Raw genomic sequence first — 15,766 nt, 5'->3', positions numbered from 1 at the left:
TATTTTGAAAATTCTTTATTTATTTTTCCAAATCAATTTCATCCCCTTCAAAGTAATCCCCTCTTGATGCAATGCACTTATGCCAACGGATTTTTCAAACTTCGAAACACTGGTTTTAGTCCCTTTCCGGGATGGCCTTCAGTTCCGTCTTCGCTGCGGCTTGAATCTCCTCTATCGTATAAAAACGGTGTCCCCGGAGCGGTCTTTTGAGCTTGGTGCACAGCCAGAAGTCGCACGGCGCCAGATCAGGTGAATACGGTGGTTGCGGAACGATATGGGTTGAGTTTTTGGCGAAATGATCACGAATTACGAGGGCAGTATGGGATGGTGCATTATCGTGGTGTAAAAACCAAGAATTGTCTTTCCACAATTCCGGCCTTTTTAGGCGGATAGCGTTACGCAAATGACACATAACGTTCAAATAACATTCCTTGTTGACAGTTTGACCGGTTGGAAGGAATTCATAATGCACTACACCACGATAATCGAAGAAAACAGCCAACATGACCTTGATTTTTGAGCGACTTTGGCGCAATTTTTTTGGTCTCGGCTCTCTTTTGGCACGATATTCGCTAGATTTATCGGTTGTTTCGGGATCGTAAGCATAGATTCAAGTCTCATCGCCAGTTATAATACGTTTCATGACACCCTGGTAGTCGGAAAGCATCGTTTCACACACTTCAACGCGACGCCTTTTTTTCCAAAAAATTCAATGTTTTCGGTACCAGTCGAGATTTGACGCGCTTGAGGCCCAAACTATCCTTCAAAATGATATTGGCTGAGCCTTTCGATATGCCAACTTCATCAGCAAGGTCTCTAATTGTTAATCGACGGGTTTTCAATACCAAATCTTTGATTTGTTGAATGTGAGCTTCGTCGGTTCAGGTTGATGGTCGCAATGGTCGCCCTGAACGCTCTTCGTCTTCGACACGTTCACGGCCGGCTTGAAACTCACTATACCACTTGTAAACATTTTTTTTAGACATAGCCCCATCACCAAAGGCTTTCTGCACCATCCTCAACGTAGCCGCAGCAGAAAATTGATTCCGTAAACAAAATTTAATGCAATTTCTTTGCTCAAGAAATTTCGACATCGCAAAAAGCGAAAAACTCACTTTTAGCAGCTCACAAAACGACACGTACCACAAACACTAATGAATATTTTGACATAAATGTGACTGACAGTACTACCAACCTAAAAAAAAAATAATTCTCCAAATCCTTCGGCACGCGCAGTTTAAATTCAAATGTCACCGTATCTTTTGGGCACAATCTTTGCGTTAATCTTTGCAAGTTGCAAAAGTATTTGTTGCTAAATTTAATTTTGATGTTTATGCTTAATAATGTAATAAATGAATTTTATTTTTTTATTAAGTATTTCTTTGAAATAACTGTAAAAGCATTTTACGTTGTTTACAAATTTGAAAGAATTATTTTATTTTTCCCGCAACATTTTAGTTCACTGACCATTTACTTCAAGTTCTGATGGTTGTTGTTTTTGTAAACATCACTGGCCTTTCTTTGCGCCGAATTGGCTGCGAAAAAATATGCGCTTTTCAATTAAATATTTTCCATATTTCATGCGCCGCTCTTTTGCCCTCTTTATCATACATACAATGTACATATGTATGTACATACATATATACAGTATCCGACAAAACTATGTATACCCCATGAAAGTTGAAAAGAAAATTATCATATCTTTTGAAAAGTGAAGTTTATTTTTTTGCATGGTTTTTGTTTTTGCTTATGAGTATACTACATACAAAAAATTAAATTAATTTTCTGCATTTTAGTGCTAGTGACTGCAAAATTCGTGGTAATCTGAAAAAGAGAAATTCTTAGCAACGACAAAAGTATGTATAACCGAATAAATTTTGAGGTTACCTTCACACTAGAACTTCAATATTTAGTGTTGCCACCCTTAGCATTAATTACTGCCAATAGACGTCGAGGCATGCTGTCAACCAAGTTTTGAAGAAGTGATTGGGGTATGTTTTCCCAGGAGTCTTTCAATTTATTAAAAAACTCGCCTTAATTTGAACAGCAAGAAGATCGGTCAAGCTTGTCGTCCAAATATTACCCATAAGTGCTCAATGGGGTTTAAGTCGGGGCTTTGGGCAGGCCATGGTAGGAGTTCTATCGATTTTTGTTCAGAAAGTATTCTGTTGCAACCCGACTTGTATGCTTGGGGTCGTTGTCCTGCTGGTATATGAAGTTATCCGGTATGCCCATTTTTTGCGTAGCTGGCTCCAAATTGGTACTTAACATTTGAACATAAGACTCTCCCGTCATTTTACCTTCGATCATTAGGAGATTTGAGAGACCACTGTAGCTAAAACAACCCCAAACCAATACATTTCCGCCTCCAAACTTTATGGTGCTTTGAATGCATTTACTCTGAAGCTTCTCGTGGCTCTTTCGCCAAACTTTTTGCCGTCCTTTAGTATTTTTAAATTCAAATTTGCTTTCATCACTCCAAATTACTTTTTCCAAAAATTTGGTGGCAGTTTGTAATACTTTTTACCAAACTCCAATCGTGCCTTTAAATTTTTCTTGCTGATGAACGGTTTTTAATCTTGTAGTGGCTGGAATACCCGTCCTCTCGAATTCTTCGTTGAATTGTTCGCTCGGAAACATCTATTTGAAGGCTCTGCCTAATAAATCGGGCTGATACAGTCGGATCTTTTTTCACTTCTCTCACTATTTTTCTCTCTTCGCGCACTGTAGTTACTCTAGGGCGGCCTGATCTTGGAGCACTCTCCAGCCCACAATTTTTTTGGTAATTTTTGATCACTTTTTGGATTGCGGCCTTGCTTTTAGAATATTTGTTTGCAATTTTTCCGTATCCCATTCCATCTAAATGATCATGAACAATCAATTTTCGCAGGTCAACGCTTATTTCTGCAGATCTTGGCATTTCACTAAATAAAATCTTTATATTATTTACCTAAACACTTTTATCAGAGTATAAAATGATGAAATTTTACCTTTGTCGAGTTTGTTTCCTAAATATTTGCAAAAACTATTTACGCAAGAAGCACTACGCACAAATATTGCCACGGTATACATAATTTTGTCGCCTGCAAAGTTCCACTGATCATCAACAAGTGCACATTCTGCAAGCAAAATAAAAGCTAACGGCAAATATCATACCGTTAGTACTTGTCAACTTACAGTGTGCACTTACCGTATGTACAAATTTTGAATTGTTGAACTTTTGAAAAAAATATTCAAAGAACAATATAAAATGTGCTGGGGTATACATAGTTTTGTCGGATACTGTATATGTGTACATACATAATATACATTTACATACACATACGCTCATGTATGGGTATGTACATATGCACATTTGTTTATTCGCACGCTTGTTTGTGCGTGTGGCTCGCCTTTGACGCAATTAGCCGCCCAGCCGCTTGAGCGTGTGGGCGTACGCTACTCGAAGCATTCCACTTTTGTGCGGTTGTAAAATTTCATTAAAATTGTGAGAAATCACGCAAACACACATACGCAGCATATATTTGTATGTGCGCCTGCATTTTATGCGCATAAGCGTTTGTTTTCGTATTTTTAGCCAAATTACGCTCGTCAAAGTTGCGAAACTTGACAGCAATTAATCCATTTTTTCGCTTGTAAAACATCAAATTGAAGGTGTAATTAATTATTTTTTGTCGCTGATCTTGTTGTTGTTGGCATTTAAATGCTGCTGCTTAAATGCTTTGGCATGCAAAACGCTTTAAAAATGCCTACTCACTCACTTGTTCCGTTTCGCTGCTTCAATTGCATATGTGTTAGCATACTTCTATCTATCTATGTATGTGTGTGTGTGTGTGTGCCTACATATGCAGCTATGTGTTCTTCAATATGCACTTGCCATTGCTGTACACTTGGCGCCACATCCAACGCCATGCCTCACACTCATTGCTTTTTTAAAGGCCGCTGACGTCATGTTGCTCATACGCACCGGCGTCTTCCCTTCATTTTCCTATCTTACTTGTGTGTGTACGCACGCTTCTTCGTTGCTTTGCTGCACATTTATGTAATGTTTATGCAATTCTTTGGCGTTCTTCATGTGCCTCCATTTATGGTTGGCTTGTCACAATTTCGATTGACTTAATGCGCCATTCTCTGCCAGCGGCTTAAGCGTGACAAATTGCACATAATTTGCATGGAATTTGCACGTTGCGGCAACCACGATGATTTGTAGCGTCTTTTTGAGTGATTTGATTACATTTTTTCCTTAAACTGCTGTGGTGTAGAAATGATTTTGAGTAGTAATCGATTCTAGTTTAGGAAATGCAGGGTATAAACGTAGAGCGAAAAGGCTTAAGAACGATGTGCAACAGTTATTTATATAATTTTATGTGAATAAATAGCAGAAGCAGCGTTATAAATCGAAAATATAAAAATAATATCTTGCGACCACTGCGATAGTCGGCAGAAGCCAGCACGAGCCTTTAGATATATATTTATGCCTTTTTCCCCTATTATAAGGGCTGAATAGACCTAAGATAGCGGTGCAATCCTCGTATATTTATCAAATGACTTATTTGACAGTGATGTTGAAAAAAATTGTATTATCAAATGTAAAGCTTTTCAAAGTAAATACTGTGAGCTGAGCCTCAAAAGACATCAGAAATAAAAATATTTCAAGATGGAAAACTTCGCTAAGCAAAATACACACACCTATCATATAAAATCACACTTTTAATATTTTTATCTCAGATTTCTAATGTAAATAGAGTTATTTAATGTTTTGTTCTCTTAACCCTTTAAAAACGATGTCTTAAGGCGGACTAAGTCAGTCTATAGGCGCCACAAATTACTGAGCATGTTTTTGAGTCTATAATTAATTGACATTTTGATACAAAGTGGCGCCTGTTGGACTCTAGGTCATCACATTTCAAGAAAAATGTCGAGCGATGATTGTTATTTGAATCTGAAAATTGATCTTAATCTACATAAGACTTGCTAGAAAAGAACGATTGTTTGTATTTTTGCAATTGATTTTCACAAAGGGGATAACTTGTAAATTAAAAATTCAAGTGAGCCATGTATTAGCCTCTGAGTTTCTCAGTCACCCGATTTGAGAAACACGGTTTCGAGAAAAGGATCTTTAAAATGTTATGCGCTGAAGTTAACTGATCCGACGCACTACAACGGATTGGTTAAAGCATTTTTGAAAGGCGAAAACTTTGCTAAGCCAAGACTCGCACCCCTGACACTAAACACTATTCTGAACAAACCACAAAAATATAAGAACTTTATATTTGTCTTCACAGCCTGAGCAGGAATAGTTGCAACTATCTCTTAGAAATCATAGTTCGAGCAGAATCAGCACATCCTCGAGCCTTAATCGGAGATGAACTGATCCGACGGCCTACCGTGGATTGGATAGAGCATTTTTGAAAGCTGAAAACTTTGCTAAGCTGGGACACACACTCTTAACCACTTAACACTATGTTAAAAATTTTTGTGATACCACAAATTTTTGTTGTAATCAAGTTCAAATAGCTTCAAAATTAATTTAGATGCCCATTATTTCCCTTTATTACATTTTTAAACCAAAATTAAGTAAAATTGTTTTCTGCTTCTGTCATACGACATATAATTTTGGAACATAAATAAATAATCTTCGGCCTTTACAATAAAAATTAATTTAAAAATTTTAATTTAAAAATTAAAAACTTAATTTTAATTGTGTTAGTTAGTTAAAAAGCAAACTTGTTTATTCTTAAAATATCATAATCGGTGTCATTAATCCTTAAAAAGTTGATAAGATGAACAGCCAATCACCAGAAACCGAAAAAGAAGACACCAGGCTATCAAGATTTTGTCCAGAAATTGTTAACATCGGTCCACTATGGCATAAAGCTACCATAAAAACTGATCAATCCTAATCAAGTTCTTGAATGGAGACTCATTTAATTATGGATATGTATATTCTAGCTTCCGTGCAACCAAAGTCTTATGTTTTTTCTTGCTTCTTTTATATTTGTTTCGTTACTAAGAATAAATAAATTATATTCCATATTACATACAGTTCCATAACTCGAAGGTTCTCTATAACTCGAAGTCTTGAATTGCCAATAAAAGTCAAATTTCATATAAATTTCCTTCCATAACTCGAAGTCTCGCTAAATTGTAGTTATTTTTTGTGAATTATAGTGATTCGAGTTAGTGGAGTTCAACTGTATGTAGATATGTATTTATTTAAAGATTGCCTTTTAAATTGCCAGTGGCAATGATGTTGTGCAAACTTACGTTCCACAATAAATGCTCTCGCGCTCTTTGTTTACACTCTCGCTGCTCACTGACATGCGCTTCCAGCCGTAAAAATTGAAAACATTATCCACACTCTCTGGCCTTTTTATGGCATACTCAACACACGCATAATGTGCGCGCATAAGTGACGAGTAGCGAGTAAATTTTCTCAAACAGCATACAGCGCTTTTCAAAAGTTTGACATAAGTTATTGCAATAGTAATATTTGAAGGCAGTCGAACTAGTACAGGGTTTTCCAATAAGAGTGATAAGACTTATTAAAAAAAAACAAAAACACACTAATTGTTAAGGAAATTCAAAAGTTTTTCTTTTAATGTGAAATACAATCGGTTCAAATGGCCGCAACAACTTTGCAGGAACGAATTCGATAAACCCAATTTTCGAGTACTTTTATCACTAAATCTGCTATTCATGTATTGACTTTTAAAGCTTTAAGTCTGATTTATTGCTAAAAACCAATAACATCAAATTACTCCACAAGCAGTTATCTAATGGTGTTAAATCACAACTTCCTGGAGGTCATCCAATGTCACAATTTCTTGAAAAAATCGATCTTCAAACTTTTCTCGCAATAATTCGGTTGTTGCACATATTGTGTTCCCTTCTTGTTGGAACCAGATATTCTCAAGATTAACTTCTTCTAATTGCGGCCCGTAAAAAGCGGTTATCATCCATCTATATTGCTCTCCATTGACAGTGACCAGTGTCACCAGCTTCATTTCGAAAAAAGTACTATGAACCAAAAACCACACCAAACTGTCATTTTAGGTGAATGCAATCATTGTTCATGAATTATTTGTGGATTTTCTTCGCACCAGAATCAACAGTTTTGTTTATTTACCGCACCACTCAGGGAGCAGATGCAAGATGCCAAGGCAAATTCACGACGTTTACAGTAGTCCAATGGCTATACGGATGCAAGCCCACATCCTCTCTCAAAATCCGTCAGTTTGCTGTTTGAGACAGTCCCAATTCTTGAGAACGCTCGAAATGTTTAACAATTCGACGAATAGCGAGCACAGGTGGGCGATTATTACGACCCTAAAATGACGAATTATTCATCTAAAACCGAAAAAATTAGAAAAATCATGAGGTCACTTAGAAGGACTGTGAAACATTTCAATAAGATCGCCTCAATAGTTTCTGAGAAATTGTGACCACCGACTTTGAAGCGATGCTTCGGGAAAACATGATCAAATATTGAAGTAGCCGACCGGTCTTGTTTGAAATTCTATCTCCTGCGATTGCCTTAAGGGGGTGGTAAGGTTAATTCGAGCGAAAAAAAAAACATATTTTCAATAATTTTTTTTAAAGATACAATCAATATTTATTTGTATAATTATATGATATTTAAAGAATATTCTGTGAAAGTTTCATAGAAAAATATTAAAAAATGAGCCGGTGACAGAGAATCTTCGCAGACCTTCCAAACAAAAATTGATTTCGGTGAACCGCATAACTCATGACTGGATCATCTGAAATTAAAAAACCAAATTGATTTGATTAGTTGATAAGTATCCTGAGGTAACGCTGCCGAGTTTTTTATTTTTTTAATGATTTTTTACCTTTTTCATCTTAATTGTACATTAATATAAAAAAAAAAAATAAAAATACCTTACTACCCCCTTAAAACTCGGAAAATATTATAGGCATACCATAGCATTTCAAGAAAAAAATAAAATAAAAATAATGAATCAACTATAAAAATAAAATAAAAATAATGATTTTATGTTTTGAAATTTTAAAGCCCACTTAGTAACCTTTAACACCAAATTATATATTTTCATAACTTAATTTTTATATCGATTTTCTTTATATTTATGAATTTAATTTATAATTTTAATTTTTTTTTTCCAACAGATTTTCATCCTGCCAAGCTTTTCGCAATGTGCTGAAAGAAATCAACGACTTAGCGGGCCAGCGCGAAGTAGTCGCCGAATCACTGGAGCAACGCATCGTGCAAGGCATTCAAGTGCTCTCTAAAGCGTTACGAGATGAACGAAAGGTAAGCGTTATGCTACGAAAAATAATATTTTGAATAAAGGAATATAATTTTCAAACTTATGCATTCACAGCGATGTCTCAATGAAGGCACATCCCTACAACAGACACTCACCGCACAGTTGGGCGCACTCGATCGTGCCAAACGCAACTACGAGAAGGCTTTCCGCGAGTCGGAAAAAGCTGTGGAGAATCACAAGAAAGCCGATATGGATCTGAATTTGAGTCGAGCCGAAGTGGAACGCTATAAGAATATAATGACAGCGAAAATACAACAATCGGACGATGCGAAAAACGAATATGCCAATCAACTGCAGAAGACAAACAATTTACAAAGGCAGCACTACGGTGTCGCATTGCCAACGGTATGTCGTTAAATCGTTAAAGCATTTTCATGAAAAAAATATAACCTAAAAACTTATTTATGCTGCACAGGTCTTCAATCGCCTACAGGAGCTGGATGAGAAGCGCACAGGCGGCATACGTGAATTCATCATTGGCACAGCAGAGGTCGAATCAGCGGTGGCGCCCATCATTGCACGGTGTATGGAGGGCATTGTCAAAGCGGGCGAGTCAATAAACGAAAAGGAAGACTCCTTCAAAGTCATAGAAAGGTTGCTTTGCTGTTGCCCTTAAAAATAAGTGTCTATCGTAGAAATGGTTATCTAAATTCTTTTTTTTTACGCTTTCAGATATCAATCGGGCTTCACACCACCAACCGACATACCTTTCGATGATTTGTCGAAACAGAATCCCGATTCACCGCTAGATTCCCGTGTGCTTTCAAACCATTTCACCGTCAAGGGCACCATTAGTAAAGGCGTTAAGAAGCGCACAGCGATCTTCAGCTTCTTCGGTAGCAATAAGGTAAGTGTGCGGCGTTGTATACACACATTACTCCTTTTCGGAACACTTTTCCAATCTGAATGTTTAGAATGTGTTCAGCGTTTGACTAATTTTAATCGAAATCAATTGGCGTAGCAAATTTCTTGCAAAGACATGCCTCGCATATAGCGTTAGTTTATTATTAGGGAGGTTCGAAGGTTTGTGGAAGGTAGCTTTTTTTTTGTGCTGATATCTAAGTCATTGTAGGTTGAGTATATGTATATAATTTCTTATATTTAGACCAATGTTTATTTTGTCCTGTTTTTTTTGTTGAATTTTGTCCTATAATTGTCTTGTTTTCATTTTTGAATGTTTTTTTTTTGTTTTAAAATTTCGTTTAAATAAATGGCTCACATAAAGTTGGCCTACATACATATATTGTATATTATATGAAATTCTGAGTATGAGGAACTCTGCATTAAATATCCTAAATATGCCTCGAAGATTTCGTCTATGAGAGATTCGCATTTTGAACCAAAACGAGTATCTACTTGTTCTCTAGTAATTAGTTATAAAGTTGATATAAGACATTTTATTTGGTAGTTTTAATTATACCCTAGCCTAGTAACCATATAAAACCTGCAACGATGTTTGAAACTCACACGAAAACGACAGAGACCCCTTAAAATTGATACATAAATATCGTCTGTCTGTATATAGTTTTGAAATATCGAGCTGAAATTTTGCACCCTCTTTTTTCTCACCGAGAAACTTCTCATTTGTCGAGATGGCCGATATCGGACCACTATAGCATATAGCTGCCATACAAACTTATTGATCAAAATCTATTACTTGCATGGACAACTATTTTATTTGAGGAGATGTCTCCACAAAATTTGCCATGGGTTATTGACTAAGGCCATGACACATTCCACGAAGAAATTCGCTAGATCAGATAGCTATAGCATATAGTTGTCATACGAATTGAATGATCAGAATCAAGTACTTGTATGAACAACTTTTTCATTTGAAGAGAAGATATCTACACAAAATTTGGCATTTGTTATTGTCTAAGGGAATGATGTAATCTCCGAAGAAATCCTTAAGATAGAACCACTATAGCATAAAGCTGCCGTACAAACTGAACGATCGGAATCTATTACTTGTATGAACAACTTTTTCGTTTGACGACATATCTTTACCAAATTTGCCATTAAACTGGCCGATACAAATTAAAATCAAGTTCTTGTAAGGAATTTTTTGTATTTTTGAAGGGAAATTGTAACTTCGGTTGCACGTTTTTCTTATTTTAGCCGTCTATTAGTCAGTTTTATACTCGGGGTATATACATAGGACTGTTCCCCCACCTAAACTTTAAGAAAGCTGATAACGCTGCTCAATATTAAAAACGTCCTCATCTCTCCTTTAATAGCTTTCGAGTACTTCTCAAACCATAGTTCTCTCATTTGTTCATTTATTTTCCAAAACTAAGGTCTTACTATTTTTTTTTTCCTTGAGGATAATATTATAAAGTCAGAAAAAAAAAATTAAAATTTTTCAAAAAAATATAATTTCCCTTTTAACTACATTTCTCTCAGTTCATTTATTTCCACCCGCTTTTGGTAACTCTTTTTATGTTTTTCTTGTTTTTATCCCATTTATCATTAGTTTTTTGTAAAGACGCTTAAACTCACTCCTTTTCATATTTCCACTTATGGTATTGTACTTTTATTAATACTTTATGCACCTGACTTTTCTTCTTCTTTTTTCTTTTCTTTTTGCTTTCACATATTTTTGGTTTCTCAACGCTTTGGTTGTTATGCTTTCCCATTACTTATGTATCTCATAATGTATTTATGTCTCTATTTCTTCCTTTTTTGTGTTGATTACCTATTGGATTACTGGGTATACTTTCGCGAATTTTCATATGTACACTACAACAACAAATAACGCAACTGAAAACTTGCGTCTAACTTGCAAATTTATTGGACAAATCATAAATGTGTGTTCTCGTACGATTTGCGTTGCGAATACGAATGAATGTAAGTACCCGATGTGCGTAGGTACAGTGCGTTCATAATGTGTGCGTACGTGTTTAATGTAGTCTTGTACTTGTCACTAAACAAAGCTGCAATTTGAAAATGTTGAGCTCGATCTGTTGTGGAAATAGATTTTTTGTTAAAAAAATAAATTTTTTCAGTCAAAAAATTAAAAAAATTACATTTTTAATTATTTTTTCCAACAATTTTTTTTATAATATTTTTTTGAAAACATTATTATTATTTTTATTTTCATCAAAAATTTGTTTTTAAATTTTTTTTGAATTTATTATTTTTTTTTGATAATTTTTTTTTAATTTTTATTTAAATTTTTTTAAAATTTTTTTTTTAATTATCTTTTAATTTATAATTTTTTTTATTTATTTTAATTTATTTTTTAATTTTTTTTTAATAATTTTTTTAATTTTTTTTTGGTTTTTTTAAATTTATAATTTTTTTTTTGATTTTCAAATAAATAAATAATTTAATGGATATTAAATAAGTTGATTCACAATTAAAATCGACAACATATCGTGCTAAGCTTACTTTCTGTGCAGATTGTCATTTCGCCTAACTTTGCAATGTTGCAACTGTCAAAAATCGTCCTTATTCCCATACTCATGAACAAATTTCAAAACACTTCCTTCATTTAATGTTTTTTGTTTGTAATAATTTGTTGTTTCTTGGTTGGACGGCGCTTTTTTATTATTTACGTGTTGTTTTTTAAACTGTTTGCTGTTTTTTTTACTGTTTGTTGTTGTTTTTGTTTAAGTTAAGTGCTGTAACTGAAATTTGTAAGACTGTTTTATAAAAAAATATATTGGAATTGTATTTTATAATATAATGTTATGAACGACTATGTTTTAGAAATTAAGATATTTCAGAGGCTTTGATCTATTATATAATTGGCTGTTTTAGAGCTTAAAGCTTTGCAATTAGACTAGAATTGGCTTTTTAATATGATTATTATTACGTTTTTATAGTTTTTCTTAAATCCAGAGAAAACAATTGTTTATAACCTCACAAAATATTTTATAAATTTTATAAAATACCAAATAAGTTTGCCTTACTTTTCAATGCATAAATTCTATTTCTTATTTATTCTTGATACATTAAGTTTGCCACGAAGTTTGTTGTCTCCGAAAGAATCTTTGGAGACCCTATAAAATATATAGGGTGCCGTGCTGAGCTGAGTTGATTTAGCTATGTCCGTCTGTCTGTATATGCTCGTACTAGTGCCTCAGTTTTTGAGTTATCGATCTATCGATCTGAAACTTTGCACACGTGCTTTGCTCTCCAAGAATTCGAACCAACTACTATAACACATGACTGCCATCCAAACTGATCCACCAAAATCCAGGCCTTGTATGGAAAACTTTTGTATTTGACGAGATATCTGGCATGGAGTATTTTCCAAGGCAGTGCTACAGTTTCCGAAGAAACTGTTCAGATCGGACCACTATAACATATAGCTGCCATACAAATTGATCGATCAAAATCAAGTTCCTGTAAGAAATGTTAGACTTGTGTATGGTATTTTATCTTCGGTGCAACCGTAGGTAGCGTTTTTTCATGTCTCTTGTTTTAATGAAAAAAATTATGGCGACAAAGTAAGAAATAAATTTACAAAATTATAATTCCAACTGGACCTAAAGTAACTAGTTTATTTAGCAGTACTGATTGCAATTTATTTCAACCAAAAATTATTAAAAAAAAAAAATATGGTGACAACGTAGAAATATAAGTTTACAAAATTATAATTTCAACTGGTCCTGCAGTAACTAGTTTGCTTATGGTTCAATCAGTACTAGTTACAATTTAATATCAGGCATTTCAACCAAAATTAAAAAAGAAAATTATGGCGTACAAAAAAAAAAAATAAATTATAATCCCAACTGGTCCTGCAGGTACTAGTTTGTTTCTGGTTGTATCAGTACTAGTTGCAATTTGATTTCAACCAATTAAAAATTGATAAAAGTCAGTTCAAATAGTAATTAAGGTATATGTTTTCTTCAATTACGAGTCCTTAGTATTAATGATAAAGCAAATATCACCTTCTAAACCTATGATACAGTTTTCAGTACAGGCCTAGTTAATCTAAATCGCAATCAATTTATAACAATTAAATAAGCTATAAACAATATATTGCAATATAATATCTACCGTTATATTTTTTCTTTCCCCTCTCTCTTCTTCAACACACTTGTATTATTTTGACACTGTTGTCTTCTTCCATGAATGCGGCTTTATTTTATTTTTGTCAAAATGTTTCTTGCAAAACGTTTATATGTCTGTACAACTATGTATGCAACAAAAACAAAAAAAAACAACTTTTTTACTATGCAAAACCAAAATTAATATTTTCTTACTTTTTACTAAACACAAATTTTTGAATTTACACTCACTTTTGTATCAACTACAACAACATACACTACAAACAACAACAACTACAACAAAAAATAACCACCATAACACCACATTGCGTATCGAAACCACCACCGCCACACACACAACGTACGCTTACGAAAATTATTGAAAATTTGTTTGAAAAACAAAAACAAAAAATTCGAAACCGAAACAACCGAAAATATTAAACAAATGTAACAAAAACCAAATATATGCATAACAATGTGATACAATTTCAAAAAATTATCTGTCAATAGCCACAGAAGATTTATGAAGCCTGTATCACCATGAAGGTATGAATGATTTTACGCTGCTTTTTCTAACTACTGCCACTATTTGTACTCTAATTAACTAAATACTTAGCAATAATACTTCACTACCACTACTACTCTTAAGCGTGTTGCAATTTATTAATAAGAACTAATTTTTGCAAAAAAAATAGAAATAATTTTAACAAAAAACTAAAATCTTTAATAACAACTAAGTAACTGTTTCTGCTCTTAATGCCACAATCACGTTTGTTGTAATTTTATTAAACCACACTTAACACTTTTCAACACCTAACACACACACACACACATCTAAACTTACACTGTCACTAAAAAGCACGAAGTTTAACAAGGCCGAAAAGAAAAACTTATTTTTTCAGGCTTTTCACTATTCTTTTACACCCATTTCTTCCAATTTGCGTTTTATTTTCCATTTTTCTTTGCAAAACGCTTTATATACGAATTATAGACTCACGCACGCATTCTTAACACTATTTCTAGAAAAAAAGCACATATTTTTTTATATATTTTAATTCAAAATTTTTTTGAGCATAGCTGTAGGCGCAATTTGTTTTTAAAATAATTTTTAGTCAAAAAATCTTTTTTGAAAAATAACTTAGAAGCAAAACTTTTTGAGTAAAAAAAATTACTGAATAAATACATTTTTGTTGAAAAAATTATTTAGAGAAAAACGAATTTTAAAGAAAATTTTTTGATAAAATAGAACGCTTTTTTTTCAAATTTATTTTGTTCAATATAAATTTTTATATTAACTTCTAGAATGGAATGCTTTAGTTGTTTGTTGACTTTTAGAGAAATGGTTTTGAGATTTTTTTTTTCAAAAAAATTATTTTTGAGTTATAGACAATTAAAAAAAAAAATTAAACAAATCTGCAGCAAAAAAAAAAATGAATAAAAATAAAAAAAAAATAATATTTAGATTTTTTTAATTTCAGAGTTCAAATGTTTTTTTGAAGGAAACATTGTTCAAACTTAAGTTTTTAATAATTTTTATTTTTGCTATAATTTGTTTTTTTTTCATTATTTATTTACAATCTCATACATTATCTGTAGGTGTAATTTTTTTAATAATGTTTGTATGTGTTTAAGCAAAAATTTTTATTTTTGAAAACAAATCTGAAACAAATTATTTATAAATAATTTCTGAATAAATAATATTTTGTTGGAAAAAATATTTAAAGAAAATTTTTTGAGTAAAGAAAAAATTTTTTCTATATTATTTTTTTTTCTTTATAAGTTTTTTTTACTAACTTCTGGAATTTTTTTGTTGTTTTTTTATTTTTAGAGAAATATTTTGAAATATTTTTGAAAAAAAAAAAAATTTTTTTTAGTTAAAATGAAACAAAAAGAAAATTATTGAAAAAAATTTAGAGCAAAATTTTTAGAATAATTTTTGTTAATTTCAGAGTAAAAATATGTGTGAAGAACACATTGTGCAAATTTAGTCTTTTTTAATTTTTTTGTATAATTAATTTATTTTTTGTATCAGTTTTTTTATGTTTACTTTCTTTTTTTTATAATTTATTTACATACATACATATGTGTATTAAATTCTTAAGAAATAAAAAAAATATATGTTAAAAAATTTTAATTTCAGAGTAAAAATTTTAATTTCAGAATAAAATTTTTTGTGAAAAAAGCGTTTTTTATAATTATTTTTGTTTTTTGTATTCGTTTTTTTAAATATTTTTTTTAAATATTTTTTTAAATATTTTTTATATTAAATTTTTCTTTATAGAAAAAAGAATTTAGAGTAAAAATTGTAGTAATTTTTTTTTTGATTTCAGAGTAAAAAAAATTGTTTTGAACAAAACATTGTTCTAATTTAAGTTTTTTTTATAATTTGGTTTTTTTAATGATTAATTTTTTTCATAATTTATTTATATATATTAACTTCTGAAAAGGGTTTATGTATTT

The 15,766-nt window shown here is 32.3% G+C and overlaps 1 protein-coding gene across 11 annotated transcripts in view; it reads left to right on the top strand.

Annotated features, from left to right (window-relative positions):
• Positions 1–15,766, top strand: part of LOC120776863 (formin-binding protein 1-like) — a 164,210-nt gene that overhangs the window by 142,885 nt on the left and 5,559 nt on the right. For 6 of the 11 annotated variants that reach the window (XM_040107919.1, XM_040107916.1, XM_040107918.1 and 3 more), the window contains exons 5-8: positions 8,149–8,293; positions 8,364–8,654; positions 8,725–8,903; positions 8,982–9,156. In XM_040107919.1, coding sequence (XP_039963853.1) covers positions 8,149–8,293; positions 8,364–8,654; positions 8,725–8,903; positions 8,982–9,156 — 790 coding nt within the window. Of the gene's footprint in view, positions 1–8,148; positions 8,294–8,363; positions 8,655–8,724; positions 8,904–8,981; positions 9,157–13,816; positions 13,853–15,766 lie in introns of all 11 variants that reach the window. The other 5 variants (XM_040107915.1, XM_040107914.1, XM_040107910.1 and 2 more) reach the window with 2 other exon arrangements.

Source organism: Bactrocera tryoni, chromosome 5, assembly GCF_016617805.1.
Source record: "Bactrocera tryoni isolate S06 chromosome 5, CSIRO_BtryS06_freeze2, whole genome shotgun sequence".
NCBI lineage: Eukaryota > Metazoa > Arthropoda > Insecta > Diptera > Tephritidae > Bactrocera > Bactrocera tryoni.
The sequence above is the reverse complement of the archived record's forward strand: the minus strand, read 5'-3'. Positions and strand labels throughout refer to the sequence as shown.